Source organism: Crinia signifera, chromosome 2 (assembly GCF_055691185.1).
Source record: "Crinia signifera chromosome 2, ASM5569118v1, whole genome shotgun sequence".
NCBI classification, from domain to species: domain Eukaryota; kingdom Metazoa; phylum Chordata; class Amphibia; order Anura; family Myobatrachidae; genus Crinia; species Crinia signifera.
The window spans coordinates 236,815,615-236,834,504 of NC_139218.1; the positions used below are offsets into that span (position 1 = coordinate 236,815,615).

Genomic DNA, 18,890 nt, shown 5'->3' on the forward strand with positions numbered 1-18,890 from the left:
GGATGAAACCAGTACCTTAACACATGCGCTGTAGGGGTTTTCATAATGTTGTGCACATGTGCAGATGCAAATAAACGTTCCTACACCTACATGAATATCGGCATTGCGTGTGAATCAGGCCTTCAATGTCTATATAATCTCCTGCACAGTTTGTCACTTGTCACCAGCGGCCCCTAGGAACCAGCATAAATCATTACACACTGTTAAGCCCACCCGGATAACAAATAGTTAGTTTCAGTTTAACACAGTTGAATTAGGCCCAATGTCTCTTGTTATTGCATCAGTGGTGCATATAAGTATGCTTTGCAATGGCTCCAGAGGGGGACTATATTATTTCATGGTCAGCAGCATCACTTGTGATGATTAGCAGCTACTGTCACCTAGAAAAACGCAGCTCAGTATGCATTTGTGTACAAACATAAATGTGGGTCCCTTATCGTTACCAGTTATGTCACTAGGGGGGTGATTTTGGTTGGTTTGCAATAGCAATGGACAAAACCATGTGCGCTGCAGGGGGGCAGATGTAACATGTGCAGAGAGAGTTAGATTTGGGTGAGTTATTTTGTTTCTGTGCAGAGTACATACTGCCTGCTTTATCTTTACAATTCAGATTTTGATTTTGCGAGCCAACCTGAATAAGGCCCTAATTCGGAGTAGCTTCTTCCCTCCTACAGAGATGATAATTAACTACCAATATATAGTTAATTTATATACTTTCAATAATATACATTCAATAATGTTAGGCAATAGTAAATATAATATAAACATATACATTCAATTTAAAAACAAATCAAAATAATCTGCATAAATACAAAGTAAATAATGGAGGAATCTCTACCTAGAAGTCATCGTTTTAATATCCTAAAATATACAATCCTTTTATTTAAATTTGTTTTGTCTCTACTTGGGTTATACTTCTGATTTCATATAAGTATTAGTATACCATTAAACATTCAATTACATAGTACACCACATTACTTATATAATGATCATTTATTTTAATTATAATAAAGGTTGATTGCTCCTCCAACGCCCAGATACACCAAAGTGTATGTGATATGTTTGTTTTACTCACCGATATTAATAAAAATAGTAACTTGGATGTCAAATCAAACCCTCATACCTTGGGGTGTAAGTGCAGTAAACATTCTCCAAGATTAGTAAGTTTGGAGATGTAGGTCAATGTAATAAACCTTGTTCTTATGTCATGAATTAGCATTGTCGCCTCCAGTACGCATCAGAAGTTTTTTGGTCTTAGAAAACATTTTAATAACATTTGGTCCTGTTCGTTGATTGTCAGCGGCAGCAGTATTTCACCACCAAGTGATTTTGAATTCATAAATAGGGCGTTTGCAATAGTAGTGATTAACGAGATGTTTGTCACACACCCCAATGCACTGGTGTTCCACAGCGATGCCTCTCTCTGAGAGATCAGTAACTATACAGTGCAGCAGGTCGTACACGTCAGCCACTGCTTCCCAGGGTCCAAAAGACACGTCCACATCGCACTGGTGCTCAAAGTGCTTAGACTCATTCTCGCTCCTCTCAAAACGTAGTGTGTTGAATTGTGGGCACTCATAAGGAGTTATGGGCATCTCTTCCTTGAAGACGCAGACCTTCAACTTGGCGATTCGTGCCTTCCTCTGAATAGCTCGTAGTTTCCCAATCTCAATAATACGCTCCAAGTGATCTTTGAAAGATAGTTGCAAATCATAAGGTAGACAGAAATTCATTGACATTTGCATTTTGTAAAATGTTAAGCTCATTATCTAAGCATCTTCGTAAAGTGTCTATGCAGTTTCATTAAGCTTGGAGAAGAGATAAACTGGAGATAAAGTGGAGAAAAGGTAAAAGGAGAACAAGCACCAGCCAATCATCTCCCAACTGTCTTTTTCAAACACAGCTGATTGGCTGGTGCTTTGTCTCCTTTTACCTTTTCTCCTCTTTATCTCCAGTTTTTCTCTTCTCCAAGCTTAATAAATCTGCCCCTATCACACAGATCTGGAATATCTAGCTATGGGCTGATTCATTGCTGTACTGTATTGCTCAGCCTCAGGGAAGTGCTTGTGTAATACCATACCACTAATATGCTAATGCTGCAGGAGGTGTCTGCAGGATAAAAAATACACCACCTTCATACTTCTGCGAGTGCTGCATCCGAAAATGAGGCACCTGATCACTATCACAACCGGATGTTCACAGGCCTCAGCGATCTCATTAAGCATCAATGATAGTATTGCCGTACATGGTGGATATACAATGGTTCTCCTTTTTGTTTTTGTTTTTTTCTGCTTGGTTCCAGGACAAAGATCCTAGCCTCAGTGTGGCCCACTTAGCCCCACCAAACCTCTTACTGGCCCGCTGCTCAGTGTGTATAATAGAACAGGGTCCAGTATTAACAATGATGCATGAAACCATGAGGTTCCCCTGTTAATGAATGTTAATGACCCCTGCAAGTCTTCCAAGGCACACCAGGGTACCACGGCACACAGTTTGGGAACCATTGAAATCAGTGTTAAACAAGGGTTCTAGTAAATCTTTATTTAAATAACGTTTTTAAAGTAATTTGGTGCAATGACTGGGAGACTTTGTTCTGATAGACTTAGACCACTGTGCTGGCAAAAGTGCCACTTCAGGATTCCCATTCTTACTAACTGCCGTAGGACCCACAGTTCTTTCAGGGAGAGACTTATACTATGTACACACGGTGAGACTTTTCCTTTGATTTTGACTATCTAGTTCAAATTGATTCCATATTGAATGGAAATCAAATGGGTTTTTTTTGCAACATTTGATGCAAATTTGATATTGATGCGTGCTCCCGTGAAGTATAAATCAAATATAAAAGTAGACTTTCCAGGCACGATTACATTAAATCTAATGTCAAAAAGTGAAAATCGAAAAGCAGTAGAGAAATGAAATAGTACAAATTGAATAGTACAAATTGATCCAAAAACCAGGTCTCACCGTGTATACACACCATAACATCTTCTGTTTAGCCCTGGGACTGGCTATCCCTCATATGGGAGCCTACATGCTCATTATCTCCCTGTTATAATGGTACCAGATCATTTTGTCCAGATTTAGAGTGGTTCTATATGCTACTTGTTTTTATTATTATTATTATTTACAAAATGCACAGTGGTTCAAAAAAATCATTAAATATGTAAAGATGAAATGATAGCTTGCCCCACAGCACAGCAAGGCATGCCCCTGACAAATGAGCTCACTTCAACCCTGTACCTCCCTGCGATAATCTCATAAAACAAGGTGTATATATAATAGAATGGGGGGTATTAGTACCGATTATGGTATAAATGGTAGACAGGTAAAAAGGTTGACAGGGTCAAAAGTTCGACATCAAACAGGTCGACATGGAAAAGGGTCGACATTAGTTCTTAATGTTTTTGGGGTGTTTATGTCGACATAGGTCGACATGGACACTGTCTAAGTGTACCCCATCCCCTCGCATAGCTTGCTGCGTTCGCCATGCTTCAGGCATGGTGCCTCGCTGCGCTCAGCACACTTTTTATTCTCCCTCCACCCCCTAGTGGATGGTAGGGCATGAAATACCGCCTGTCGGCACATGTCAGCTCAAAAGTTTGTCAAAAAATGCATTCAACCTTTTCCATGCCGACCTTTTGATCATGTCGACCTATTGTCTGTCGAACTTTAAACCATGTTGACCTTTTCGCTGTCGACCTTTAGACATACCTCCCAACTTTAGACTTGAAGAAATAGGGACACTAAAAGGGGGTGGGGCGTATGCAAATGAGGGCGTGGCTTATGCTAATTAGCCGCGACCTCATTTTCATACGAGAATAGACGCTGTGCGCATGCGCACAGCGTCTATTCTACTAGATTGGGGGGTCTCCCAACTGCCACCCCCCGCAGCGGGACAATGCCTGCCGCGGGTGGGACAGCGGGACAGGACCCGAAAATCGGGACTGTCCCTCTAAAATTGTGACAGTTGGGAGGTATGCTTTAGACCATGTCGACCTTTAAACCCTGTCGACCTTTTTACTGTTGACCTTTTGACTGTCGACCTAAAGTCATTCTATGATCAGTCCGGATACCATTAGTATCATAGGTTCACACCATATGAGCAAAGCACGCCATATGAGGGTACGTGGTGGTACATTATTTGGAGGTCCATGTGCTCATGAGGTGACATTGACACCAAAAAGACGTGGAAACCTCATGTTAAGTTTTTCATGTGTTCACATTTTCATGGTAAACCTATTGATTGTCTCAATCTTTTGTCAATGTCCACCTGGTGCATGTCGACTTTTAGTGTTGACCTACTGACTGTCGGCCTTGACACTGTTGACCATTTGATCCACACCCAGCACATGGACCCTGGACTCTTGGGCTCCCAGTTACAGTGGAAGACAGACCACGTTACCAGATACTGCTGATGGGATGTGCATGCAGTCATTTCATTCACACACCACAGTATGAATGAGCTGCATACAGAGGTGTCCTTTTATTAGTGTATGGATCCCAGCAAGGACAGTGTGGCACAGCAAGGCATGTGCGATCTATTCAAGTCTATGCCATAAACTTGAATGCGCCCGGCTCCCATTCACTTTAATAGAACCGGGATCTGATGCAAGGGTCGACAGCACAAAGGTCGACATGCATTGGGTCGACCACTGAAGGTCAACATGTACCAAGGTCGACATGTCTGAAGGTTGACATTGGGTTAGGTTGACACATGCATTAGGACGACATGGGCAAGGTGAACATGGGGGGTTATTTTTTTGTCCTGAATGTCGACATTGTCGACATGGACACTGGAACATAGCACTGCGTTCCCTCACATGGCTTGCTGCGCTTGCAATGCTTCGGGCACTGCTTTATTCTCCCTCCACGCCCTAGTGGATGGTAGGGCTTGAAATACCGCCTGTCGGCACATGTCAGCTAAAAGTGAAAAACCCCATGTCAACCTTTTGTCTGTCGACCTAACCCCATGTCAACCTAATGCATGTGTTGACCTAATGACCCTGTAGACCTAACCCTATGTCGACCTTTAGACATGTCAACCTTGATGCATGTTGACCTTAGTGCTGTCGAACGACCGTATACCGATGCAACCACTCTCAGCATGCCACTTTGCATTCACATCGCAATCCTGCTACAGCACGCTACAAAAAGCAGGATACATCTGTAAATTTCATTCATGTGACATCCCTAGAATAAGTGTGTCAAGGTGCCATCTGGTGGTCGAAAAATGAAATGCAGCAAATTTAAATATCACACTTGGGGCAATGGTCCCTAAACTGGGTGTCATGGCAACCTAGGATGCCACAGGCCAGTTACAGGGGTGGTGGTCCGGGACCAGATCCAATTATTAATGGTCAATGGCAAAACCATTGCTGGTGGCTGTCAATTAAAAAATGTGTGGAAAATAGAAGCGCAACCATGTCCACCACCACATTACTGACCTGACATTTTAATTGAATGATTTTCGCTATATTTCACAAAAACAAACATTGGGTCAAGGGGTTCTGTAAAAATAATGCTGACACTATAGGGTGCTGTGATTCAAAAGTGTGAGAACCACTGACTCGGGGTATAGGGCCTGATTTCAGTTTGGACACACCTTTTTCAAATCTAAATTTCTCTGCCTCATCATGCACTGCTACATGACTCTGCCAAGGTGTCTGAGATTTAGACCCATGCCATTTGCACATTGTAAAGCACCATATTCCCCCTATTGGCTACTTTTTGCCCCTGCTTTGTCCTAATTAGTAGGAGATTCTCTAACAATCGCGGCCCAGCTCCGCCCCCCTTTGGCATACATAATTATCACATATGTTCTAACACATGTGATAATTATGGCAAAGGACTGCTCTTAACGCGTTAAGAGCTGTCCTTTGCAGTGAGAGTCGCCGGGTCCCAGCGGGTCCCGGTGGCTCCCTCCCTTAAATGGCGCTGCTGCTGTTTTGGGCTCTTCTCCTCCCTGCACCCGGAAGAGGATCCTAGTGCAGGGAAGAAGGTCACATGTCCAGGTAGCACAGCTCTCTGCTGCCCTGACACAGGTGAGGGGGGCGGGGCGGCGGTGGGTTGCGGTAGAAGCCCATAGGCTTCTATGGGGCATCGCCAGATTTCTCTGGCAATGCAACCTGCCACGGTAACCCAGCGGGGGTTGCTTAGAGCATCCCAAAATGCAGCATTTTTAGTTTAGAGAATTTCCCCCTATGGCTGTAAGATCAAGCTACAGACAGTTTGAATGTAGGAAGTTTAATTATGGCTAACCTGTATATCAGAGAAGAAAATTTTTAAGTGAGATCCGTGAATAGGTCTATCCCTGTTCTTACCTTTGTAATAAGGCATTAAGTCCAGAAAAGCTTGTCTCACTTTCTCTCCTGTAAGCGGCTGCATTTTGTCCAAAAGGTCAAGCAGAGGCCCAATTGAGTAGTACTGAGCCTCCTTGTACACCATTTTCACACGGTCTTGTGAAGGAAGTTCACTACAGCGCAAAAAGTTTAGAATGTCCCTAAAAATACAAATGTTCATCAATATTAATGAAAACAATCACGGTACATTGATGACCAAAAATTGTTACGTAAAATGAAAAATGGGGAAGTTCACCACAAGATCAGCTACCGGGAGGATAAACTTCAAATAATGGAACACTGTAAAAAGGACAATGGCCAGATTAACGGGGCCTACACACGTAGCGATTTTGAGGCATTTCCTAAGCGATCTCACTAGATTGCTCAGAAATGCCCCTACATTGCTCCGTGTATAGGGGCCATAGCGATAACGGTAAGCAGCCCCTAATGCCTTGCTGTGCTCGGCACACTCGAACGTTCCCAACCCAGTCCATGTGGATCGTAAAGCATGAAAAAGTCATGTTGACCTCTTCATGTGTCAAATTTGGGATGTGGACTTTTTGCGTGTGTCGGCATTTCACCAATGCCAACCTTTTGTCAATGTCGACCTAGTGTATGTTGACCTTTTGGTGCCAACATATTGACTTTCGACCTGAGCACTGTCACCCAAATACCAAGATAGACTATGAAATAGATGTTGCATGTTTTGTTTGTATTGAGCTGTTCCCTTGGACTCCTTTGACAGTAATTCCACCCTCTTACTGGTGAAATGGGCTGTACAGGGAGCATAATGGTCCATGAGGCGTGGACTAATGATGTGCCAGCCCTGTTCTTGTCAGCTACTACTTCTCCCAAGGCTTCACATGGAGAAGCAGCAACAAATATTGACAAATATGGCGCAGACGGGTACTGTACCAAGGGTGTACCTTCATGCAGTCAGTTTGACTTTCAATATCACCAGAAATGAAAATGCCTACTCTAGAGCACCAGAGATTAGACAAACATCTGCAAGTCCTGACAAGTCTGTTTATTACTGTAATTATGTAACAATTAAACTGGCCTGTGAGAATTACATGAAACTAAACACTTTATAAGAACAAAATAAAAAAAAATAAAAAATCTTGATTTGATGAAATAAGAAAGATTAAAAGCGTTATACGAGACCCCAAACACAATAATACCATTTTGGACCCTGCTTTAGGAACACTGGGTGGATCCCTGCTCTAGCTACAGTAGGTACCGCTATCACACAGAAGATGAAATGTCAGGACAAGCATTTGGCCTGCTAATTTGCCAGGACAAGCTGGACCAACCTGGGTTATTTCTCAGGGCAGTATTCAATGAGAATACCTGTTTAGGATTCGCTGCACAGTCGCCGTGTTCCGGAGGGCTGGAGCATTCGCTGCCATCCCTCTCTCACCGTATTCAATGCCGCAGGGGCTCGCTGCCCCTGACGGCGATTCTTAACCGTCACATTTTACATCTGCCCCCCTGCAGTGCACATGGTTTTGTCCATCTAAGAAAGGATTTTGTCAGAAAGAGTGAACTAGAATAAGGCCCAAAGAGAGGGAGGGAGAGAGAGAGAGAGAGAGAGAGAATAACAGATAGGTTTGTCAGTCTTCGATGATCATAACAACTGCCTGTGTGTATTTGCAGAAGCCAATAAATAAAGGGTTGGAGGGTTGGAAGCCTGCTCAGCACAGCACTACAGCAGAATTTCACAAGGACAATGACGTTTATTACTTCAGGATTTCGGGGGAAATAAACCTCATTTTCACGAAGACATTGTCCTTGTGATATTCTGCTGTCGTGCTGGGTTGTGCGGGGTTCCTGCGTTTACGTTATTATATTGACACCAAGAGGGGGGTCAGCATGTACTCTTTATTCAGGACCGGGTCTGGTGGAGGGGCTTGGGGCCCACTACCTCCTACCCTGCTGCAGAGAGCAGGGCAGTAAGAGAGAGAGAGAGACGCTCCAGCACAGCCTTTCTCCCCAGCCAGTAAATGCTACTCATTGCTGGGGAGAGAGAAGCAGCTGCAGCAGCAGCCTATCCTCTCGCCCTGTGTGAGTGTACAATCCCACCCACACCCTGGTTTAGGCACCGGTGCACCTGCTAACAATTTTTTACAGGTGTGTGGCCACACACTCTTCTGTTGGCCATAACCCATCATGTTACCATGTCGGTGCCCCTGGTAATATATATATATATATACTAGATACATACAAACATATACTGTAAGTACAGGCACACACTCTTTGTTACCTACAGCAGCATGATACCCTCACGATAAATTGTCATCATTTGCTGATCGGGAGGGGTTGGGGCCAATATGGGATGTTCACCTGCAAATTGTAAAAATTTGCAGAAGGGTCGCAGACTCGCAGGGCATAACAATAATGATGTGCTCTGGCCTCTCTCTTCTGTTGAGGGTAAGTTGTTTTCTGGGAACTCAGAAAAACCTCTGGCTGTCTTCACATGAACAACTTGCGCATGCGCACAGCGTATCGTGCGCATACGTGGTCATTCGATAATCGTCAGGGAAATGAATTCACAGCCCTGCGTGCAGATCTGAATTGGGCCTTAAGTGCATACAAATTATAGTAAAAAGCTGGATACAAAAGAGTATAAACATTTCAGTAAATAACGCCACACATTTATGCATGTCAGTAAATAACGCCACACATTTATGCATGTGAGTAAATAACGCCACACATTTATGCATGTGAGTAAATAACGCCACACATATATGCATGTCAGTAAATAACGCCACACATTTATGCATGTCAGTAAATAAAGCCACACATGTATGCATACACAGATAAACTAAACACAAAATCCTCTCTGGCTGAAGCCTGCACCTTAACTGTGGGTAGAGCAGAGAGGTACTTTTGCAAGGGGCTGGAGAAAATGGCATAAGTAAGGAAAGCAATAAGGTTAAAGATCTAAGCATACTCAAAAAGAAGGAGGCAATTCATTATTAATTAAGCCAATCAAAAATTTAGGTTACATAAACCTGCATCATGAATACAATTGTAGTTTTAATTATGATTTTTATACTAGTACATTGGACCCAGCATTTGCCAGGTGGAGGGGCCTAGTGTTTTAGTTAATTCAGGCATGTCCAAACTATGGCCCTCCAGATGAAACCACAAGTCCCATAATGCCTTGCGAGAGTTTTTCTATTAGGGAATGCAAGAACTATGGCAAGGAATGCTGGGATATGTAGTTTTACAACAGCTGGAGGGCCACAGTTTGGACATGCCTGAGTTAATTCATTTAGGGGTGGGGAACCTTTTTTGTGCCAAGGGTCGTTTGTATGGGGAATAAATCCTTCAGGGACCATATGTAAAAATTTCTCATACAAATTGTCTTGCTGCAGCCGTCCCACGCTCCAGCGGCTGCCGCTGAATAGGACTGACAGACTCTGGCTGCTGTTGATTAAGAGGAATCTCGTGAGAACTACTGACCTCTTGCAAGAATTCCCCTGTACTGGATTCCTGGCAAATCCGCCGGGTGGGTGGGCGGGCCACTCAGACCGGCTACAGGGGCCTCATACGGCCCCTGGGCCTGAGGTTCCCCACCCCTGCATTATGGTGATGACCCATCTATTGGTCAAATAAACTAATTAATTGAAAGGGATCTACTGTTCGCTTTATATACTGCTAATTAACATTTATTGTCATTGTTATTTTTATATATTGCACAAGTTAAGCAGCACTGGACATATATTTCGTATTCACATTAAGTCCCTTTCCTATTGGAGCTTACAAATTAAGGGGTCTATGTATTAAGCTTAACTGCCATGTTATAGACTGTGTTTGAAAAATGACAGTTAAGAGCAGATTGGCTGGTATTTTATCTCCGCCCTGGTATATCTTTCTCTGAGGCTTAAGGGTTGTACATACGGGCTGGAGGATGGGCGATTTTACTTAGTCAAAATCGCCAAGCCGTTGCTGATGATAATCCACAGGTGTGTGCAGCCGAATAAACACTGCAGGTCTACACAAAAAATATTCTTGCCTGCAGTGTCTATTTGGCTGGGCGACAGCAACTCTGTGGGGCCGTGCATCGCTATCGCTCACTGTGTACACACAGGGCAATTCAAGGAACCCTTCTAAGGGATTTTAATGATGTAGTCAACATCACTTAGAAGAATCACCCCGTGTGTACACCCCTTTAGTACATAGACCCCATAGTTCCCTACATAGACCCTATAGTTCCCTAGTATACAAGCACACACACATAGGTACACTACATTAAGTAGCCAATTAATATACTAGTATATTTATATGTATAATTACCCATAGAACAGCAATTTCCCTAAACTAGTTCTAGAGTTGCTGAGCCTGTTTTTAATGTATACTTCCTATTTAAATTACTGCATGCACAAACTGTGCAATGTGGCTGGCAAGTGAGTAACCACACGTGTGCACGAACAACAGCATGTGCAAAACAACAGAGGAGATAGAAAATGTCGCCCTGCATATTGGGCCACTTGGTCTTACCCAAAGCATGTTCCATCTCTATCAATGAAGTATCTGCCCTCAGCATCTGTTGGAATGTGATGACGCCCGCTAAACATGGCAGACAACATGGTGTCCTCATACCTCTGAAGTGTTGACAGCCTGGTGGTGAAGCACATCCCTCCCACATTTAGAGGAATTACTTCAGGAAGCTGCAGAAACAAAACCAGTGCATATTTTCAGCCAGTAATGGGATTTGGACTGGGGTTTTGTAATAAGGCATTTTTATAAAGATGCGCATTGTATCTAAACAGAAATAATATAATTATGGGGCTCTAAAATTGTATAAACAAACAGATATATCTTTATCTAATACAGCATGTGAGTGGTTTAGAAATAAGTGCTGTGAATAAGATATGTGTGTCTCTTCAAACTCTGAGTCCTTGTTTACACATACAACTCCACCCCAAAACTGAAGGAAAATCTCACTGACATCAGTCAATGGGACTACCCTCTGCCAATCAAGTGTGAGCTCTAGAGGAGCTGTGCGCCTGATAGACTGTTCGCCCCCCATAGAAGCCTATGTTATGAAAATAACATCGCCTCCTATGGTGATTCTCACCATGGGAAGCAATTTCATGAGAATAACAGGGGCTACCATGATTGGAACGGGCAAATCATCAAGTTAATTGAAGGAAACCACAAAGGTGACCCCAATAAACTTTGCGGTCAGGCTGATTTGCTGGCTCCCATCATATGAGCCCTTGTTATTTTCATAACATAGGCTCCTATGCTGGGAGCCGCCATTGGAGCCCATATTAATTTCATAACATAGGCTTCTATGGGAGGTGAACAGCTCATTGGGGCTCGTCCTGATTGGCTGAGGGGAGTCAGTGGGATTCTCCTTCTGTTTCGGGGAGGAGCTGCATGTATAAACACACATGTTGCTGCTTGGGTGGCTGGTACAAGTTATTTAGTTTTGGTTTTTTTAACCCATTGGATGCTACTTGGATCCAAGAGGACCAATCTACCCCGGAAGTAGGGGAGTATACATTTTTTTTCCACAGGTCCATAACGTATTTCTACTGGACAAGAGGACAGACTTTACATGGGAACAAAGGTAAGTATGTATGTGTCTGGGAGTGCATGTATGTAATCAACGTTTATTTTCTACAGTGTGTGTCTTTATTTTAGTATTTGTTGTGCAGTGGAACTACAAGTCCCAGTGGCTTCTTTAATGCATGCAGGTAATTGTGGTTATTCAAGTGCCTGCATGCGGTGTAGGCTTGCTGGGACTTACACACTTTCCAGACAGAAGCATTCACGGATCTCACTGATTTGTGCATGATGCTTCTTGCAAGCCTAGTTTGGGGCAATTTTTTAGTCATGTTAGGTGTGCGATTAAAAAAAATTGCACCCTATTGCATGTGGGAGTTTCTATGTTTTCAATAAGAAAACATCTGGACGCAATTTTTGATGTGCAAATCTTTGGTCACAGCAAAATGTGGAATTTTTACTGCAAATCGCATTTTATTAAATTTTGACCAAAAAATTACAGCCTATTACATTTGGCCAAATGTGTCTGTCAATTTGAGTCTGTGTGAGTGTGTGTCATTATCTGTGTGATGCACAGGATATTGGCAAGTCAGAATCAGAATCAGCTTTATTGGCCAGGTATACTTGCGTATACTAGGAATTTGTTTTCGGTTTGTACATGATCAGTTGGCATACCAAGCATATTTTTTGTTTTCTGTCCTTCTTAAATACTTTGTTAGTGGAAAATGTACAACAGGATAAAACAATTCACTATAGTAGACTCTGCATCTTTCTGCGTCTGCGTCTTTCTGGAACTCTGATGGGTTTATAAAGATAGGAGTTCTGTTGAAGATGAGAAACTATCTTCTAGAAGGTGCTTAATAAACAAGAAGTAGAATCTGATTGGTTGCAATGGGTCACATCCCATCTTCAATAGAACGCCCATCTTAGTCATTTTACACCTGATTCACATAGAGTTTAATTTAATTGTATTAATTCCAGAAGGTTTACTGTAGTGAATAAAATGTAGAAACAGTTTATGTACTTCAATGTAAATATCTTTTGTGTTACACAATCATCCGTCCAGAATCATCCTACTGAAAGTAATTAAGGGCCAGATGTACTATACATTGTGATAAAGGGGAAAGTGATTATCAGTCAGATATATTAAGCCTTGAAAAGTGATAAAGTGGAGAGTGATAAAATACCAGCCAATCAGCTTCCATATTACAAGCTGATTTTAAAAATAGACACTTAGGAGCTGGTTGGTTGCAGTGGGTACCCGATAAATAATGTAAATGGATAATCGGTTGAATATATCAACCTCCCTCGATTCTCTTCACTGCTTTTCTTTACTCTCCTATTACCTCTAATCTTCTGGATACATATATTTTTTTATTAACTTAAAATGAAAGTTAAAATTTAACTTTGAAATTAAACTTTACAACATTGGGTGTTTTGTATGTTAAAGCCATTAGGATAACCTGGCCTAATAATAACCATTTAACTACTTTGCTGTGGAGCAAACACATTGTAGACAGTAATGCCCAGTACACATCAGGACGATGGTGCTCGTGAGAGGGTCGTCAGAGGAACGTACGAGCGCTCACAAGCTGATGGCGCCGCCGACACGCCGCGAAAATGCAGCTGATGTGATTGCGATCCGATCACGACCCCCACCCACTGCAATGGTCGGTTCTGAGATCCTACCTGCAGCAGGTAGGATCTCATAAAAGACCGACGGACCCACGGGGCCGCGCATCGGATCAGGTTTGCATCAAAAGGACACTGAAATGGCCCAAAACATGGCCAATTTACATACAATCGGTCGAGATTGTATCTAAATTGACTTGTTTTGGGACATATCGTCCTGGTGTGTACCCCACATAACAGTAAAAAAGGAAGAAAAAGAGCAATATGTGCTGGATTTTAAATTGCATGTATCTTGTGTATGTGCATCTGGAAACATACCGTACATAAAACCACAATTCTGAGGCCATAGATTAATTCCTCCATTCAGGCTGCATTTCTGTTTTGTCTAACTCTATTGGCCAGATGTATCAAGCTTCAAAAAGCGATGAAATGGAGAGTGAAAAACAGCCAGCCAAATCAGCTTCTACCTGTCATGTTGTAGGCTGGGTTTGAAAGATGAGAGGTAGGAGCTGATTGGCTGGTTGTTTATCACTCTCCATTTTATCACTTTTTGAAGCTTGATACATCTGGCCCTATGTGTTTTTTTTATGCACTGAAATTGTACATTTATTGAATATAACTATTTAAATAGAAAATATAACAGTTCAATTAAAACTATGGTGTGTAGTCAATAAGAGTCAGATTCATTCCGAAATGCATTTGTCCTATTCAATGAGCGAGCAAATCCGACTGTTGGATTTGACCCAAATCCTTCTGTCAGATTTGTCTGATCAGCAGCTCCCCATGTGTGAAATCAGAGGGAGCTGCTGGAGGGAGCCGCACTTAGCCTGTAGCAGGCTTCCGGCTGAGGAGCAATGGCAGGAAAGAGGAGCCTGGCCGGGGGGACGCCCATCAGAGATGTCGGATTGAGATTATCAGAAACAGGCCAAAACCTGATGAATTTGGCCCTGTTTCCAACATAAGCACGCAAATTGGTGGCTATTCCGCCAATCCACGTGTTTTCTGACAGGAGCATTCTTAACTGTCAGACAAAAACAATTTTTATAGGTCAAAATATGGAATTGACTTAAAAAAAGTCGAAAACTAATGTTTTCTGACAAATGGCAGTTTCCAACTCTAATTGAATAAACCCCTATATCCTTATGGTACTTGATGTCAAGACAATATTAAGGGGGTATCCAATTACCCCTGGTAAAACATCAGTAGTGAAAACAGCCACGGCACACTATTGTGGGTAATAGAATATCGGCTTTAGGGGGAAATGTATGAAGCAGTGAAAATAGTGAAGACATGAGCCAGTGGAGAAGTTGACCATGGCAACCAATCAGCATGAAGTAACATTCATCAAGTGCATTCTTTAAAATGATAAGTAGCAGCTGATTGGTTGCCATAGGCAAATATCCACTGACTTATTTCACTCTTTTTACTGCTTCATACATCTACCTAAATATGGCATGGTCAGATAGAGAATCGCAGTTGTATTATCTCTAGCAATGATTCAAGTGTTGGCATGTTCAATAGGCTTATTTTTAAGTGGTTAGAATGTTCTGTTCACTGTGTTTACTACTGTGTACAGGTAAGCTTGTGGAAATGTAAGGTAGAATTACACATGTAGTAATGGCATTTACAGAAAGCTAACCACGTTGTTGCACTTGTAATGTCACCTTCAACATTTTTCATTATAAACGTAGTATCTCTTCATCAGGTGAGGACAAATGCCTAGCAGCACATCTTTCCTCAATGCAGCAAGCTGGAAGGTGCCCTGTAACTGCAGCTCTATGTTAGAGGTTATCAGCTAAAAGCCAGGAATATTGTTCCAGGCTGTTTTCATTGGAATGAATTCGACAGGCTGAGTTTCCAGGACATCCTGAGCATATGTGGTGGGAAAGGGGTGGGCGATGGGTGGTAAGTAGTTAGTTGAATGAGAGACATTAAACAGAGAAATATATTACAATTCCTAAAGACATGACATTATTATATTATATATATATATATATATATATATATATATATATATATATATATATATATATATATATATATATATATATATATATATATATATATATATATATACATACACAAGTGGTTACAAAAAAAATAATCTCTCCCTTGGACATTTGTCACATTCTGCTCTTTTAACATCATGAAATTAAAACTGAATTAGTAATGAGTTTAAGTGGTAAATTGCACCTATATCCATAATACATTGTAGACTACAATAAATAAAGTAAATTATTCATTGAACACCGGGCTATGGCTGACTAATGCCATTTATGAAACATACAAAAGAAGTTCTCACTGTAAGGCAAGAATGTTCTTATAAAAAAGAAATGTTGGTATGATCTAACCATTGAGTTCATATAAAGTACAGTAATTGTGCATTAAAATGTAGTATTAAAAATACACCGTTCCATCAACAATGCCTAGTGGAGTGTCATACAACATACTGTACATGCGTCTGTAGCCCACTGTACATGTCTGTAAATAGCAACGCCTTATTACAGGATAACTGTACAGTAACAAGTGTCAGAGTGGTACAGTTTCACCATCACACACACAGTGCCCTTCAGCAGTCAGAGCTTAGATGATGGGCAGATGGAGGCGCCAATCCCTGTGTGCGGGCACCGAGTACAACCAATCAGTGCAGCAGCAGCTGCAGTGGGGAGGAGGCTGCTGTGGGAGACTTGGAATTTGGCTTTCTCCCCCTGCTTGCTATAGGTCCGGCCCGGGCCAGCCTGGCAGCCAAAACACACACACAGCTGCCCCAGCTCTGGGCACGTCACCTACCTGCAGCGGGTGCAGATTGCCGTGCAGGGAGAAGGCGCCGCTGCCCGGGGTGGGCGTGGAAGGCTCAATCAGCTCATCTTCAGCATCAGAACCCGACATGGCATCATTGGCGTTCCCTCGGTCTTCCAGCGACCCCGACACTACCACCATGCCGCTGCTGCCTGTCTCTGCCAGCCGTGGCTCAGTAGTGACGGATAGGGAGGGCACCGCTACCATACACACACCGTGCCGCTGCTGCTGGGGATGAGTGCAGGAAGAGGAAGGACTTGCATGGCAGGGTGTCAGGATAAATAATTGCTATATATAAATACACACACACTTTGGTGGCAGGCAAGGTAGCTCTCTGTGCTGTTATTATCTAATTGCATCTGGCATATGATCACCCCAGAGGTTCCTAGCAAGTCCTCTGACATCACAGGGGTGGGATCTCATTCTCCCCTGCAAATCACGTGGTGTCACTTATTATCTGTCAGTGTCACTGTGTCTGGTCACCATCGCTGCAGCCACCTCATTCCTTCCCACCCTAGGCTGTTTTTCCAGTCCAAACTAAAGGCCATTGTTGCACCCATGTACAGTTCCCCCAATGTGCGACTATTACATACACTTATAGGGAATAGGTGTATTTGTCATCCCATAGCTCATATGTATTATGTAAAGTGTTAGGTTCCATGCTTGGATTCAGTTAGGTCTTGGTTAGGTGCCGACTACAGATTCTGGATTTGGGGTAATGACAGGGCTGTGTGAGCAGCAGGATGATTTAAGGTTTGTTCTCTATAAAATCCCATGGAAACAGCACTTTTTTGCATGATCTATATTTAGCTGATATCTAAGAAATGGATATAAGATAAATCTGATGTATTTGCAAACTAACTACGCATACTGTGCAACCATCCACATTGTTTGCAGCGAGGACTGCGATTTGGAACCATTTGCTAAGCCCCAGACAGCTTACATTTCAAGAGCATGGCCGTGGCCCCATTAGCTAATGTCATGGTGTTAGCTGCTCTGCCCTATAGCCACAATGGGGGTAATTCAGCCAGAGTTCAGTTTAGAAGCCGTCCACTAGAGTGAAATCCCGCCTTGCAAATCAATGGGATTTCTGTGTGAATGGATGTGTATGGCTACACATCCACTGCAAATATGTCAAAATCCCATTGTAACAGGCTTACCATCGACTGCCCATTGTAACAGGTTACCATCGACTGATTTTTACACTGGGCACAATTCAAGGCAGGCTCGGAGCACCCAGAGACTTAGTCGGCGGTGTGATAGAAAAAGGCATATGCTTCCTGGAGCTGATATCACATACCTTGCCCCTAAATGCTTAGGCAGGCCTAGTGCTTTTCTAGTCATTCCCAGCGTTGCTTAGGCACGCCTGCATTTTTCTTAGCACTCCCACTAAACGTCTGTTTTCCACCTGCAGACGCCTACTTCCTGTCAGTCACCTTGTGAACGGTGTGCAGGATTTCATTGCAGCACAGCCTCGCACATGCATACTGTGAACCATATGCATACGCAGTGTATTGATAATCGTCCACTATGCAATCAGGTCTGGAAAATAAATAAAAAGTTTGAAAACTCTGTTTTAAAGATCTGCTCAGTCACAACTTCCACATGAAAATAAATTTTAATTTAAAAATCAGTTGCGTAATTCAGACCAGTATTAAATGTAAAAGTGCTGAACAACTTTTCAAAAGGGATCCAGTTAGCACACCAGCTGTCGGATGCCGGCAATCGGTATACCAACTCCAGAATATGGACACTGGACAGAGGATCAGCACCAGGATATTGCTATCACTAGCAGTGTCGGTGCGGGAGTTCCAACTGTAGGTATCCCAATCGTATGTTAGTTAGGGTTAGGCTGCAAGGGGGAGGGTTTAGGCACCAGAGAGAGGGTAGGTTTAGGTTGAAGGGGAGGTCAAGGTTAGCATTAGGCTGCTGGTGGTAAGTAAGGGTTAGGCACTAAGGGGGAGGGTTAGAAAATAGGCTGTGGGGTCTGGGTTGGAATGCAGGTAGGGGGTAGGTTTATGGTTAGAATTCAGGTAGGGTTAACATCATGAACCAAAAGGTGTAGACACCCTAACCATCATAATGCTTCTGTCTGACCGTCGGCATACAAAGCCCTGGGATCCCAATACATACCTTTTAATCAAAACCGATAACATTCTGTATACAGAGTTTGCATGACATTCCTTCATAGTAATGGTTTCAGTGTTATACTAGATCTCCAGAATGCTTTCCTTTCCATCTCCATACATCCACACAACAGGTGACAGTATTATTGTAAAGGTCTATTGTACCAGTGGCCTGTCATGATATTCTGCTTCTCAAAAACACCTTATACATTGGAACAATAGTAGTCACTGTCCCAGCTCTACAAATATACATTTTTCAGCACAGTGTAACTTTAATTAAAGCAATGATTCCGTAACTACAGTATGCAGGGCCAGTGCTAGGGTGTTTGGCGCACTCCGGCAAACTATAAATTCGGTGCCCTCCTAAAAATACAGCACACACACACTGCATCGGTGCTACCACTCACACAATACACCACAGCCACTACACTGCCCACACCCCACTACCCATACACACTACACAACTGCTGCT

The 18,890-nt window shown here is 42.7% G+C and overlaps 1 protein-coding gene across 1 annotated transcript; it reads right to left on the reverse strand.

Annotated features, from left to right (window-relative positions):
• Window positions 1-839: 839 nt before the first annotated feature.
• On the reverse strand, window positions 840-16,708 carry KCTD7 (potassium channel tetramerization domain containing 7). Its single transcript, XM_083174038.1, has 4 exons — window positions 16,284-16,708; window positions 10,848-11,017; window positions 6,324-6,502; window positions 840-1,690 (listed from the first exon to the last, which is right to left on the reverse strand). Exons 1-4 carry the CDS (start codon window positions 16,497-16,499, stop codon window positions 1,314-1,316), a joined length of 942 nt encoding a protein of 313 aa, XP_083030164.1. The 5' UTR covers window positions 16,500-16,708; the 3' UTR covers window positions 840-1,313.
• Between the last annotated feature and the right edge of the window lie 2,182 nt (window positions 16,709-18,890).

What these genes read in the sequence shown, in the direction of transcription:
- KCTD7 (XM_083174038.1), bottom strand. Translation starts at nt 16,499, where the DNA reads ATGGTAGCGGTGCCCTCCCTATCCGTCACTACTGAGCCACGGCTGGCA. An exon ending in AGAGATGGAACATGCTTTGG is followed by an intron (nt 6,503 to 10,847) that starts GTAAGACCAAGT and finishes TTGTATTTTTAG; the next exon opens with GGACATTCTAAACTTTTTGC. An exon ending in CTTAATGCCTTATTACAAAG is followed by an intron (nt 1,691 to 6,323) that starts GTAAGAACAGGG and finishes TATCTTTCAAAG; the next exon opens with ATCACTTGGAGCGTATTATT.